A 15,250-nucleotide genomic window follows, 5' to 3' on the forward strand; every position below is an offset into this window, starting at 1 on the left:
CAGAGTCGGGGATCTCGGGGTCGGGATCTCGGGGTTGGGGATCTCGGGGTCTCGCTGTCTCACCAAATGCCGGTGCCAACGGGGCCAGAGCCCCAAGTTCTGATTTACAACAAGTACAGCGTTGAGCTCGGGTAAGGAAAATCTCGAAAGTGTGTAGAGAAGGGTGGTGTTTGTATTTGCAGCACTAGCAAAAGCAAAGGTGAACATAGGCTCCACTTTTGCTGCTCACTGGAAACCACGTTGGTTTAAACTGGGTGTTGTGATGCTGAAGCAAAGGATGCTGCGGTACCCGCACACCGCACCCCAAAACTGAGCTCGGAGCAGCGCTGGCCCATCCACGCGGCTTCGCGGCTCCCGGGTTTATTTCTGCTTCATTCCCCATAGGATGTGCCCTTTCCCAGTGGCAAACGGGGGGTCGCAGCGCCACGAACACCCCTAAACTGGGCAGCGCTTCGGGTGGGAAGCAGCGGGGACAAAAACGCCTTCCCAAGGTGCCGGTGCCTCCGGGAGCCGCATCCGAGCGCTGTCCCGACCCCGTCCAAGGCTCCCCCGACCCCGTCCAAGGCTCCCCCGACCCCATCCGAGGCTCCCCCGACCCCATCCGAGGCTCCCCCGACCCCGTCCGAGGCTCCTCCGACCCCATCCGAGGCTCCCCCGACCCCATCCGAGGCTCCCCCGACCCCGTCCAAGGCTCCCCCGACCCCATCCGAGGCTCCTCCGACCCCATCCGAGGCTCCCCCGACCCCATCCGAGGCTCCTCCGCCCCATCCGAGGCTCCTCCGCCCCATCCGAGGCTCCCCCGACCCCGTCCGAGGCTCCCCCGACCCCGTTTGCGGCTCCCCCGACCCCGTTTGCGGCTCCCCCGACCCCATCCCATCGCTCCCCCGACCCCATCCGCCCACGGGGGGGTTATCCCTTTATTTTTCCGCCTCCGTCAGCTCCGGCATCATCTCCGCGCCCTGAGCCGCGCCGGGAGGAGAGGGGAGGACGCACGGAGCCGCGGGGGCTGGCGGGCGCAGCGGCGGCTCCTCCGCCCGGCGTCCCCTGGTCCCCTGGTCCCCTGGTCCCTCCGCCTGCTCGCTCACCATGCTGGATATTTTCATCCTGATGTTCTTTGCCATCATCGGCCTGGTGATCCTCTCCTACATCATCTACATGCTCTAGAGGGATGCGGGGGGGAGATGCGGCATCCCCGCAGCATCATCCAGGTGAGCCGGCTGCTCCTCGTCCCAATGGGGTGGCATTTTGGGGAGGAAACGTGTCCGGGGAGGGGGGCGGAGGGGGTTGTTTTGTTTGTCTTTGGCTGCTGCTCCCTCTGCCTGGCCGGGCTGACAGCACCGGCGCAGCTGTTTCCTGCTCGGGCTGCGAGGAGAGCGGGGGGGTTATTTTATATAAACCAGGGCACTTTGCCACCAAAATGCACAGCGGTGATTGTGCTGGGTTGATCAGCCCCTTCCCGCTTGGAAAAGCTGCTTCTCCGCCGTTCAGAGAGCAGCAGCGCGAACTGGCGGCTTTTGTTCCCACAAGGGACAGAAATGAAACAGGGAGAAGCAAGAAGGGACCCTGGTTGCATCATTTAAAAGGGGTGGGGGGATCCCCCTCCCTCCGCCAGCTCTGGGCCCAGCTCAGCATCTCCTTTCTCTTCTGCAGCCGCCGCCTGGTCCCTCGGAACCTTCTGGAAAAGCTTTGACGCCCCCCCCGGAGCAACCGGCTGCCCGCGAGGAGCTCACGGCGTCGGCGCCGCGGGCAAAGGGATGTGGGGGGCCAGGGACACGTCCCCCCGTTGTTCCCGGTGACGCATCCCTGGGATGGGGGGGATGCGACGGGTCCTGCCCCGTGGGACAGACCCTCCCGAGGGCAGGCGCCGGGGTTAATTTTAGAAAGCGCTTCTATTTTTAATGAGGAATGTTTGGAGGGAATGGAATAAAGCGGGATGGCCCGGGAGAGTGAGTGTGCTGAGTCTGCGGGGGGGCAGCAAACCCCGATTCCATGGGGTGACACGGGGTGGGCAGCAAACCCCGATTCCATGGGGTGACACGGGGCTCCCCGCGAACCCCAAGAAGGACGAAAAATGGTCAGACCATGGCAAGACACCCCCATGGCCCTTAGCACAAGGTGCTGCTGCTGCTCCGGGCTCCAAACCGGGCTCTCCCCAGCTTGGAGGGTCCCCAAATCCTCACCTGGGTCCCCAAATCCTCACCCGGGTCCCCAAATTCTCACCAAGGTCACTGAACCTTCACCCAGGTCCCCAAACCCTCACCCAGCTCCCCAGATCCTCACTCAGGTCCCTGAACCCTCACCCAGGTCCCCACATTGTCATTTAGGTCCCCAAATCCTCACCCAGGTCCCCAGATCCTCACTCAGGTCCCTGAACCCTCACCCAGGTCCCCACATTGTCATTTAGGTCCCCAAATCCTCACCCACGTCCCCAAACCCTCACCCAGCTCCCCAGATCCTCACTCAGGTCCCTGAACCTTCACCCAGGTCCCCAAATTGTCATCCAGGTCCCTGAATCCTCTCCCAGGTCCCCAAATCCTCACCCGGGTCCCCAAACCCTCACCCGGGTCCCCAGATTATCATCCAGGTCCCCAAATCCTCCCTCAGGTCCCTCTCGGGTGCTCAGCAAGGTCTCGGTTCACCTCAGCACATTAAAAAGAGGAACCTTTTCAATATGACGGAATTTTCTGTGGGATGGAAAGAACATTTCAGAGCTTAATCCCCCCTGGCTTGGAAAGGTCTGGGGGCGGGTATTTGGCACATCAGGAGTGTTTTTCCTGCCCTTGCACCCTCGGTCATATGTGATGCTGTTTGATGAAACTTTCATCCTCCTAGAAGAGTAAATTTTCCTATCCCTGGTCTCTCCCAGCAATATATATATACATATATATATTTAAGCAGTAAACACCTGAAATATCCGTAATGGGAAAAACTGCTTGTGTCCCATTAACACTGGGCCCATCGCACGAGTGGGTGCGAGCGTAGGGTACGTGGAATTGGTCCATCGGGCTTTCAGAAGACGGTGATTCCAGACAAAAGAGGGATTCCGGAGCCTGGGAATGCTGGATGCAGCCGGTGAATATTTGACACCGCGATTTCCTGTGGGTAAAACTCCGTCGAGAAACACAAGGCGGGTGATTTTGCTCCCGGGGGTGTTGGTTCTCGGTGCCCCAGTGCTGCAGATGCAGAAAAGCTGCTTCCCGCTCCACGACCAAATATAGTCGAAAAATCAGAAGCTCGAAATATTCTGGGAGGAATTTCCTGCAGCATAAGTCATGTTCTCAATAACCTCCGCTGCGTGAGTCGTGTCTGATGTCAACATCTGCAGTGATGGAGAGACAGTGAGTAAGGAGGAATGCGTGGAATGGAAACTCAGCTGAGTGTGAGACCAGGAGCGATGCTTTTCTCTCACTCCCCTCCCTTTGGGAACCGGCGGCGATGAGCAACGAGCCGTTCCTGAGCTGCATGGGGAAGGGAATGGGGAGCTGGGGCTGCGAAGGGATGTGTGGACGGACAGATGGACAGGGAGGGCTCTATGGCACAGGGACACGGCGCTGGGCAGCTCAGATCGCAGTCAGGGGGCTCCAAAATGGGCCACGCTGGCACAGGGGGGGCACTTCACTTCTCATTTTGAGAGGGTTTTATCCACTCCCCACAACAGCAGCAGAAGAAAAATCACCGTATCTTGTCCCGGCTCCTCTGGCGCACGGTGCCCCCCGCTTGGACATCGTTACCCAGCGGTGTTTAATTGCGAGAGGTGATCAGAGGGTGATACCGGAAAATAAGGCTGCAAGGGCAGGGTTGTTGCCCAGTTCAAGCAAAACTGGTTTGGGAAGCGCCGCTTTGGTGGCTTTGAGCTTCGACCCTTTGGGAAGGAAAGTCCTTGTCTGGTGTGAATGCAAAAATTGACACCAAACACTCGCTGGGCTGTTGTGCGTGTAAAGAAAAAGAGCAGTTAATAGTAATTAACAACACCACCACCATTTCACACTTGGCAGTGCCTAAACCGGCGCTGCCGGGGGATCCGCCGCGGCTGAGCCAGCGCCGGCCACGCTGACGTTTCGTCTCCATCGCCAGGGAATCAAAGAGGCGACTCTTCCCGTGTCAGCGCACAATGGCATCCCCGTGCTGGCCAAATGGCTTGTGGCCACGGCCACGGTTGAGGAGCCGGGCGCTGGCGAAGCCGCTTTGAGCCGCCACGCACCACAGACCCGGCAGGTTGAGCCTCCGCTCCGGCGTTCCGGGTTCTGGCCGCTCAGGTTATTCATTGGTGGCAATTCCCGTGTGTGAGGGAGGGACGGTGACGATCCAGATTCCGCCTGTTTGTATTCACGGCTGTGTCTCACTGCGTGTTTTGAGTTCATTAGTGATGATTTTGGAGGCGTTCGGGTCACTGACTCGGTATCAAAGTCTTACACTTTGCTTCTTTGCAGGTGTGGCAATCTGTGGCGTTGCAGCGTGGGGTCTGGGTTCATTAATGACCATTTTGGAGGCAGCTCACTGGCTCGATATCAGAGAGTCTTGCGTTTTGCTTTATTTTCTTCAGAATAAGATGTAATCGCAGCGTGCTTTATTGCGGTGTGGTTTTCAATCCAACCTTCACCGGGACGCCGGTTTCCCCTCTGCCATCTGTCGGCGCCCCGTGAAGATCCACAGCAAACCCATCCTGCTCCTCCGTGTCCCCAAACCCTGCCCGTCATTGTGCACCCAACAAGTGTCACCAGAGTCCTGACCGTGCAAACTGCCAAGCGAATCCCTACCGAGCTTTCTCAGCTTGCGGCTGATGAAATAAGTGGGGGCAGCTGGGATAAATTGGGACCGTTGAGCTGTTTGCACCGGTTGAAAGCTGGTTTTCCAAGGTAAAACGTGGGTCCCAGCAGCTCAAACCTGGTCCTGGAGGAAAACTGAGACGGTTGGGAAGTGATTCAGGTGGAGGAGGCGGCTCTTTAATAACGCGGAGAAAACAGCCACGTTGTAAACAAGGCACAGGAACGTAAGTGCTTTTTATTTTGTGTTACAGACTTTTTTTTTAAGGTAATAGAGCAGAAAATCAAAACCTTTTTGTAAGTAGCAAACATTTACATACTTCAGTGAAACAGTGATCTTAGCCTGTGTGCATTTAACGTGTCTTCAACTCGGCTAAGTCCTAGAAAGGCAAATACACTGGAACAGGTCGGCTGTGGGGGAGAGGGAGTTGAAGTTTCCTCACCTGTAGTGTTTTGGGGGAAAAAGGTTGCCTTGTTTGATCAAAGTGGTTAAACTGTGCTCTGGAATCGCCTCTTTCTGCTGAAGCTGCGGGTACAACCTCTGGAGCGCTTCTGTGGTGGATCTAAGGGTTAGTGAGAGAGACCCTGGCAAAGCGGGGAAAGGGAGCTGAGCTTCTCCAACCGTGTCCGTCTCCTTCTCCTCCGATTCCCAAGAGAAAACAAAAGTAAAAGTTCAAAATGTTTTTGGTTCTGAGCTAAGATAACATTCTTCAATTCATGTGCACACATCGAATAGGAAACCATGTCATTTTTATTGTGTCTGCAAACACACACAGTGGGAAAAGAATGTGGTTTGTGCTCCCGGAGGAGAGGCCCCTGGAGGAGGAAAAAGCACAGAACGCTGAGAGATCCCCCAAAATGTTCCGTGAGCTCATGACGGTCTCATATTTACCTCCCCGGCTTCTCCTGCTGCTGCTCCAGCTCTTACTGGGGTATAAATCGAAGAAATAACTGGACGCTGCTTTGCAAATGCTTCAAAACCAGAAAAGTCCAGCAGGAGTAGAGGGAGAGTCTGTGAAATTCGGAGCATCAAACGCTGTTGCTTCTCATGGCCAGGTACAGAATTTCCTTATGGAAGTTCGCCTGTGCGTTGACGAGGTGAAACAAATTCAAAAAGCTGCTGTCCTCTTCATCACGATCGCCTGGCAGGGCAAAGAGAAACATTTAAAAATGATTAGTGAAGCTAAATGACTCCTTTGAAGATCAATCTTCCTCCTTCGGCGTTGTCAGCAGAGGCTGAACCAGCAGCCTCCGCTGAGATTTATGAGGCTTCGGCGCCTGCACCTGACGGCGGGACAGCTGGGAAATAGCGCAGGGGACTCCCTCCAACATTCCTTCACCAGCTTGTCCAAAGCCGGACGAGAACAACCGCACGTTAAAACAAAAATCTGTTGGAGCTGAGCCGTTCATCTTTACAGCTCGTCCCCATAATCAGTCTGGAGGTTTTATTGAGGCTGACAAGCTGTGGACAGGGAGCAACTGCAGCTCGTGGAGCTGAACAGGTGTTTAGACTCGGCCTAAAAGGAGCTGGCGGGCTTACCGGAGAGCACGGCCTGCAGCGTGTCCATGATCAAGTGCGCGAAGGCGTTCTCCACGCACTGCAGGAAGTAGTTCCTCTCGCCGGGGGTGCCGAAAACCTTGCAGACCTTCTGCATCATTTTTACAGCCCAGTCCATGCAGTACAGGTCCTTCTCGCAGACCTGGCGCACACAGGGAATGTTAGAAACGCACTTTTTATGACGAGCACGGCAAGGTTAAGTCTTAGAATTAACTATCGATTCTAATGGATCGGTTGCAGCCTGGCCTGGAAAATTAAGGTTTGTTCATAGAATCGTAGAGTTGGAAGGGACCCATGAGGATGAGGGTTATGAGGACACACAGGTTTTTCTCGCTGGCGTGTTAACAGAGGAACTTCTCAACGTTTTAGTGGTACCTCTCCCCAAGGACAGGTTTGCTAACTCACAGAATCTGTGCTGGACGGGGACCAGAGGGTGGAAAAGCACCGAACCTCTTGCTGGATTTACTCCTGGTTGGTAGGAGTAGGTGGGGAAACAGATTTTAAGTCTGAAGGAATAAATCTGGGAGTAGAGAGACCAGTGGGCTGAGCCACTCTGCTCAGGGTACTCACCAAGGCCAGGAAGACCACGAGCCTGGCCAGCTCCACGGCCCGGCCGTTCACGGCTTTGCTGGCCATGAACGTGAAGCAGATGTTGTTCCCGCTCAGGATAAGCAGCCGAGCGTTGTTCTCCATGAGCCACTCCCGGGGGACAACTTTGTCATAAAACAGAGAGAAACTTAGTGATCTTTGAACAAAAAGAAACAAAGAAGTCATATAATCGGTTTTTACCAGCGGTACAGCTAGAGCTCTTCATGAGAGCTCTGTGAAACCATCTCACCCCAAACTAGCTTTCAGCGTCGCCGTTAACGCTGTTCAGTAGAATTTTGGCTTGAACAAACAACATTATGTTCTCTGCTTACACAACTTGGACAAGGTTTCCTTAATCATGGCTTGACAAGACTTGAATTGTAAAGGTCTGCGTGGATTTTTAAAATATTTCACAATGGGGAAGAGCCGGAATTTGGGAGGCTCACAAATCTATCTTCTCCCCAGCTACCGCCTGAGTGTAATGACTTTTCCAGTGCTGCCACAGCTACCATAAGGAATATCGCAGGGTTTTGTTCCCAGATTTGGAGGACACGAGCATATAATCCTGTGGATTGACATAGGCGAAGCCGCACCTGAGAGCTCATCCACGAGGCTGATCACGTCGTCTGCCGTCCATTCCCTCGCTTCCGTATCGTACAGCAGTTTAATCGCGTCTGCCAGACCTTTCAGGCTGGTCTCATCTGTTGGTCCTTCTATCATTTTCTGCCAAACCACGTGCCCTGAGCAATATATTAATCACAACGGCTATTAAGTGACAAAATACATCTATTTTTTTGAACAAGGAAGATGCTAAAGTGGCTTTACAGTAGAGCTAGAGGAGGGGGATTCAGGTAACACAACTCAGTCTTTGCAACAGGATTATTTTCCTCTCACTTCAGCAGCGACACTGGTAGTTGCAGATTGAATCAAAGGGCAATTAAAAAACCCCCAGGTCTGATAATTAAGTGAGGAAAATGTGCTTTTCTCTGGGAAAACAGCTGCCGCTTTGAGGTGCATTCGAGCTAAGTCTGCCCTAAGCAAGGAGAAGAGCAGAGGTGCAATTTCCTCACTTGTACCGTGAAGAAATGTTTATATATATTGAAACTTGATATATACATATTTATATACATATCTCCACATATTATTTATGTATTTTACGTATGTTATTGAGGTCTGGTTAAGCTGAGCAATTTTTTCTCGACAGTACAACTCCATTTTGCTTGCATAGAGCTTGGTTTTCAGAAATGCTGCATCCCACAAGGAAATCTCCATTTCAGGGAGCAACCTTCGAAAATTAAGCCCCCAATTCCCAATTACTCGCCATCGAGAGAGGACACCGGCCCAAAGATGATGTACAGCAGCCGAGCTTGGTTAACCATGGGCCACGGCTTTAAAATCCGAGTCAACCAAAACGCGGAATCGCTTCGGTGAATCCAGTGGTTCAACAAGACGCTGCGACAGTACAACCTGATGCGCAGCTCCAGTTTTCGGGCGCTTCCTGGGGTAAAAGAATGGAAATATTATAAATCCAGCAAGCTTTGCAGAATATAGGCGATCACTTTTTATTTTTTTGTTGGAAGAAGGGGTTTTTTAAAGCTGCTCAAGAGCATCTAAGGCGATATAATTAAATTTTGAGCTGTTACTTCCCAAGTTTGGCTCTTTTGGATACGTTGAGCTAGTTCAGGCCGCGGAATCTATCGCTGACCCATCTGCTGCCCACGGCAGCTCCTGCGTGTCTTGAGGGACTCTCAGCTCCGTGTTCTGTGTTGATGACAGCAGGAATGATTCGAGTCCATGTTAGTGTTTGGGTATCTACACAACTTATGTGTGGGTTTGATAATGGAAGGATTAAATAAAACCCTAAATGCCTCTCAAGACAACTCTCTTCACTACAGAATAGATGTCAAAGAGAAAAGCACTTTTAGCGAAGAAATAAATAGGTGTATTTATCTATGCAAAGAGCAAATATTTGCTTTAAGTGCCCACTTTCTGTGTAATATTAAAGCTAATGGAGCGGACACGAGAGTTGGGAAAGGTTTGGTGCTGCGAGGCTTAGCGGAGCTAAAACATTCTCCATTCTAGCCACATTTTGTTTGCAGTAATCAAGATCCATTTTCTGACTCCTCCACGATAGCGCACTTTGATTTAGTGGGATTTTTGCTCTGATGATTACCCGGTTTGCTGCTGACAACTATCTGCACTTTACGGGGTAAATTGCTGAGCTCACAGAGGAAGTTGAACACACGGTGACACTCCAGTTCATCCCAGCCTGCTGTTAGAATCTGAAGATTACAAAAGAAAGAGGGTAAAAATTAATAGATTGAGCCATAGGTGTAGATCACAATGCAGTAAATAAGCTGTGGGTTGCTGAACTAATCCATTTGACACTGATTTTTATTATTATGACTTTTATGCTCCCACGAGCTAACAATAATATTCTGGCATTTGATGTGAATAGCCATTTACTTTTAAACTAAACCACCTCTGCTCTCGATTTGTGAGTTTGAAGCTGTGTAATGAAAAGCTCCCCTTCTCCCATGTCTTTCAACAGCCAGAAAGGAAATTCAGAGAGCTGTGTGAATAAATATCCCCCCCCACCACGTCCCTTAAGCCTCAAAACCATCTTATACTTCTAAATATATTGCAAAATCACAGATTAATTTAGAAAACTACCTTAATTTTTTTAATATTTGTAATACTTGCCTTCTCTCCATAAAGATACTGTACCTGTAGAAACACCCCATAGCACTGTAGCCCTAAACAATGCAGAGGCCTCGGGCAGCCAATAAGTTTGAAACAGGAAACCTGCAAGTGCAAAACACGAGTAATTTATCTGAACTGACCATAAGCTGATTCCTGTGATTGAAAAGTATCTGTACTCCTTGTGCGCATCGATACCGATCAGAGTGATTCAAATGATACCCTTCCCTTATTGTGGAAGGAAACAAGTTATAGGAGCTGTCTTATGGTTTAGTATTGAGCTCAAAACTGTGGTCAAATGGCTGTGCAAAAGGTCCCTAAGAAGAGCAATTCTCTTTTCAGGAGAGTAGAATTTCTGTGCTCTTCCACTGAGCAATTTCTGGTAGTCCGCAAAATGAGGAAAACTTGGAAACCACTGATTGTGAGACATGAAATCTCAGTAGAGCAGCCTTGCGTTCAACACGCTGGCTTAGGCTTTTCTATTGTCATTGAAAAGAGACTGATTTCCAATCAATCAATTCCTCACCCAGGAGTGATAAACACCAGCAAAGGGACAGCAGAAGGCATAATTCACCTAGCAGTGCTAGAAACGGTGGCATGAGTGCCAGGGATGAGTCAACGTGACAGCGACAGGAACGTGAACTTACTTCAGAGAGAATCCTGTGCATGTACTTGAGCCTGTCTTTGGTGGGCAGCAGGAGCGTGCATCTCTTAAACAGCAATCCTGGGAAGAAAACAGATGCGTACACGACGATGAGTGTACATACGTGGCACAGTTATGGCTGTTAAAAATATTGGAAATCAATGTTCCCTGTTGCACCCCTGTTAACAGCACCCTGGGGTGCGCTGGTTTTCTCCTGACATCATAGAAAGCTGAGCTTCCAACATTTTTTCAAGATAGCCACATGCTCTAGAAAGAAAACACTCTGAACTGCGTTAACGTAAAACATAGCGAAGCGGTAAAACCATTTTCCTATCAGGACTGAGATGGGAAGACAAACAAAACCAACAACCTCTTTTTTTCCCCCAGAATTGTCGGTCTCCTCTAAAATACATAGTTCTCCACTGTCAAAAAGTACTTTATGCATTTACTGTGGTTTTAACTTAACTCTTCCCTTATTTACAAGTGCGTTAGTGTTTCCACATGGCAGAGAGAATTTATTCTTCAGCCTAGGACAGGGTTCAAAGCTCAGTCAGGGCAATTTTGTGTTGACCAGATTGGACTTTGGCGAGTCCAACTGCAGAACAGTTGAGGGTGTTAAGATAGCGCGGCTGCAAATCAGAATCCAGCCACCAGCGCGGGGAAAGATTACATTGAGTAGAAAGGTTTGAGTAAAAGCTATTGCTCCTGGTTTGGTACAGGAAACCCCCCTGCACGGAAGGGCAGCGCCGTGATTATTTATAGTTCAAGTCCAATGAAATTCTGAGCCCATCACAAGGCCTGGAAGGTTTGACCGTGAGCCGCAGCCCTCTGAGTGTCAGTGAGGTTTATGTCATGTGCAGATGTGGTTCAGGCTCTCTGAATGGGAATGAATTTTTCCCACTGAGTCCGGTCTTTCCTGCTGTAAAGTAAATATTGATTTTGCAACTGACCTCTTAACAGAAACGTTCTCTTGAGCCTTCCGCTGCTGACACGGGTATTGCCAATGATCCTTATATTTTGAATATCTCATGGGTTTACTACCAGGCCTGTGATAGCGATGGCTTCACACTTACATTGAAGTAACAATTTGCTATTTTTCTGTCATTACTACAAAGCCCGAACTAATTTTGATTTCTTTTTTTATTTTTTGAAGAATTGCGGAGTTTCAGGTTTCACTTTAAAAACAAAACACTAGGATTATTTTAAGATACCTCAAAACCTACATGGATTGCTTACAACAGGAGGTCTTTGGTCTAAATGACTTTAACAGAGTTCCTTTACCTTGTGTATGCCTTTATTTAATGTCTTCAGTGCAAATCATACTTATAATTCTGCAGCTAACCAGGGCATCATTTTATTTCTCTTTCAAGCATACGTTTTTTTAAAAAATCAGCTAAGTAGCAGTAAATTAATATGGATCAAATTAGGATTTAATTTGGTGACTTACTGAGCCATCTGGATGCTCACAAGCCTATGGGACCAGGCGGGATCCATCCTAGGGTGAGGAGGGAGCTAGCAGAAGAGCTCATTAAGCCGCTCTCCATCATCTTCCAACAGTCCTGGCTCACTGGGGAGGCCCCATATGACTGGAAATTGGCAAATGTTACCCCAATCCACAAAAAGGGCTGTGAAGCTGACCCTGGCAACCACAGGCCTGGCAGGGTTATGGAGCAGATAATCCTGAATGCAATCACACAGCACCTTCAGGATGGACAAGGGACCCAGCCAGCATGGGTTTAGGAGGGGCAGGTCCTGTCTGACCAACCTGATCTCCTTCTATAATCAGGTGACCCAGCTGGTGGATGAGGGGAAAGCTGTAGAAGTGGTCTGTCTAGACTTCAGCAAAGCCTTTGACACTGTCTCCCATAATATACTGCTGCAAAAGCTGGGACCCTGTGGCTTGGACAAGTGCACTCTCTGCTGGGTTAAGAACTGGCTGGAGGGCCGGGCCCAGAGAGTGCTGGTGAATGGGGCCGCATCCAGCTGGTGGCCAGTCACTAGTGGTGTCCCCAGGGGTCCATGTTGGGTCCAGTCCTGTTTAGCATCTTCATTGATGATTTAGATGAGGGGATTGAGACCATCATCAGCAAATTTGCTGATGACACCAAGTTGGGAGGGAGTGTGGACCTGCTGGAAGGCAGGAGGGCTCTGCAGAGGGATCTGGATAGACTGAAAGAATGGGCTGATTCCAATGGGATGAAGTTCAACAAGGCCAAGTGCCGGGTCCTGCCCTTTGGCCACAACAACCCCCTGCAGCGCTCCAGGCTGGGCACAGAGTGGCTGGAGAGCAGTCAGGCAGAAAGGGACCTGGGGGACTAATGGACAGGAAGCTCAACGTGAGCCATCAGTGTGCCCAGGTGGCCAAGAAGGCCAATGGGATCCTGTCCTGTATCAAACCAGCGTGGTCAGCGGGACAAGGGCAGTGATCCTTCCCCCGTGCTCTGCACTGGGGAGGCCACACCTGGAGTATTGTGTTCAGTTCTGGGCCCCTCAGGTCAGGAAAGAGATTGAAGTGCTGGAGCGGGTCCAGAGAAGAGCAACAAGACTGGGAAGGGACTTGAGCACAAGCCCTATGGGGAGAGGCTGAGGGAGCTGGGCTGGTTTAGTCTGGAGAAGAGGAGGCTTAGAGCTGAGCTCAGCGCTCTCTAGAACTACCTGAAGGGCAGTTCTAGCCAGGTGGGGATTGGGCTCTTCTCCCAGGCATCAGCAATAGGACAAGGGGTCATGGGCTTCAACTCTGCCAGGGGAAATTCAGGCTGGATATTAGGAAGAAATTATTTGCGGAGAGAGTGGTCAGGCATTGGAATGGCTGCCCAGGGAGGTGCTGGACTCACCGGCCCTGGGGGTTTTTAAACTGAGATTGGACATGGCACTTAGTGCCATGATCTAGTCAATGGGCTGGAGTTGGACCAAGGGCTGGACTGGATGATCTCTGAGGGCTTTTCCAACCCAGTCCATTCTGTGATTCTGTGATTTGCTTCTCTGATAGAACAACACTGACAGTGGGTGGGTGAAGAAAATGTTCGGTGTTCAAGATGTGTAAGAAGGAATGCTTCATTTCTGAGAGGCTGAATGAATTACAATCGATGTGTTTTAAAAACTAGCAGCAGAGTTAAAAAGCAAACCGTTTTGAATTTGAGGCTGCACAGCACTTCTCATCACCATTGAACCCACATTAGTTTGATCTAGATTTCTGTTACCTTGTGCTAAAAGAGATCTGAGCAAAAATGGGCTTGGTTAGCACACAATATACCACGACAGCAAAAGTTCAAACATTTTCACATTGCCCTGAAGCTGAGAGTGAGAGGAAAATGTGGTTTTCCTCCCATTTCAGTCTTTGCTACAAAGCTGCCAAGGAGAATACTACTCAACAAGTGTGATAACGTTTTTGTGATGGGCACTGCTTATTTTGCAAGAAGCGGAACACGATCTGCGATCTGTCCCGAGCAGTCTTTCCGATGGCAGCTCTTGGCCGTCACTGCAGAGTTAGGCTGGGTTTAAGTGCTGCGGCTGCATTTCCCAGACTGAGGAATGCGAGCTACTCCAAAGCGACACGCGAAGGCGGCCGGAGCAGCCAAATTCCTGCAGCTCGTGTGGGGCCTGGGGAGGCTCGGTTTCTGCTGCGCTTTCCAGCGGTGGCGTCCAAACACATTGAATTTGGAAACACCTACTCCTGAGAGCTGATCCTCTGCCCAGCGTTTAATGGGAAAAAAATAAACACAGAGGAGGCAGAACATACATTATTTTTTCCATAACTTAGAGGGTTTGGAATGATTTCAGGTAATTCCTCCCTCCTCCTCCTGCCAGTTAATGGTTTGGGGAGGAACTTCCCTTTGGAGCTGCACAAAAGATTTGGGCTGTATCCTCAGCATTTTACGTAGAAGAGAAGGAACCTTTTGAGTTTGATTCTCCTCTAATTGTTAATATTTGCATTAAAAGATCACCTAGAGATTTGTAGTGCTCTAAAATACAGGATCCTTCTCTCTTGCCCGGTAGCTCCTGGTTGTGAAAGTCTTGCAATAAGAGCCTTCGGGTTCCTGACGGGGTTGAGATGTAATTAATGAGGCGGTTGCTGATGCTTTTCGACACCATGCTCAGCATGCTGATATCCTTCACTGCAAAGGCAAAACCCAGGACCCTCGTCAACCTTTAGTGCAAGAAAAATGCTGATCGCTAGTCAATAACTTCACCTTACTTCAAAAACAGGCCAAGAAATAAGATTCACAAGTAAAACAATTTAATTGCTGTTTACTTCTTGTGCCAACAGACCGTAGTGATTAGAAATGCATAGATCTAAGGAATACTTTTTATGCATAATGGGCAAAAACCACTTCAATTAGTTTGTAATTATAATTTAAATGTTGGTCATTTGCTTCTTCATACATAAAAGCTGAAAGTTCAGAGAATAAGTCACATAAAATGACTTCAACTAGCTAAAAGTTAAGCATTTTAAATAATAATGGCATTCTCTGAACAGAAAACTTTTGTGGTAATTTTTCAGAAATTGGGATTAATACGGTTCTTATTGTATTCTCACCTGGCAGATAATTCAACACCATTTGAAAGATCTCTAGCGGGAGGGTTTGAAAATACCCGAGTGTGGACGGAGCCTGGGGATCGGTGTCCGAGGTGTCGCTGCGGAGCCGGCAGCGGCGGCCGCTGCGCCGCGATTTCGGTTTGGGAGCCGGGGCGTAGCTGGGCCCTGCGGTGGATGTCATCGCCCTGTTAGTCCCCTCAATCCAACCTGCAGAGAAAAGACAAAAGTCCTGTTTTCAGAGGAGGAAAATAGTGTAGCGGAACCTGGGCCAAGAGGAAATCGCTACTGTAGACACAGCAGTGGAGTCTGAACATTAATCCTATGAAAGAGCAGGATTTTTGTTTTAACTTAGTGCCATGACATGCAATTTACTAAATACCAGGTGAATGGTGTATTCAGCTGGTCATAGAGGAGGAAAAAAGCACTGGAGGACATCATATGAGATGGGAAAGTTGGGAAGA

General features: G+C 49.9%; 1 protein-coding gene and 1 long non-coding RNA gene across 2 annotated transcripts; one reads left to right on the forward strand and one right to left on the reverse strand.

Moving 5' to 3' along the window:
- Positions 1–962: 962 nt before the first annotated feature.
- On the forward strand, positions 963–1,944 carry LOC309448905. The gene is made up of 2 exons (XR_014185875.1): positions 963–1,208; positions 1,651–1,944. It is a non-coding gene; the product is annotated as an uncharacterized lncRNA (long non-coding RNA).
- A 3,848-nt stretch (positions 1,945–5,792) lies between these two features.
- Positions 5,793–14,970, reverse strand: FBXO47 (F-box protein 47; the record flags this gene model as incomplete). The annotated part of the gene is made up of 10 exons (XM_082070969.1): positions 5,793–5,905; positions 6,304–6,463; positions 6,892–7,034; positions 7,503–7,649; positions 8,231–8,407; positions 9,083–9,191; positions 9,637–9,714; positions 10,257–10,333; positions 14,197–14,367; positions 14,790–14,970. The coding sequence occupies 10 exons, from the start codon at positions 14,968–14,970 to the stop codon at positions 5,793–5,795; spliced, it is 1,356 nt and encodes a 451-aa protein (XP_081927095.1).
- Between the last annotated feature and the right edge of the window lie 280 nt (positions 14,971–15,250).

The sequence above is a fragment of the Streptopelia decaocto genome, assembly GCF_964273445.1.
Source record: "Streptopelia decaocto genome assembly, chromosome: 22".
Taxonomy (NCBI): Eukaryota; Metazoa; Chordata; class Aves; order Columbiformes; family Columbidae; genus Streptopelia; species Streptopelia decaocto.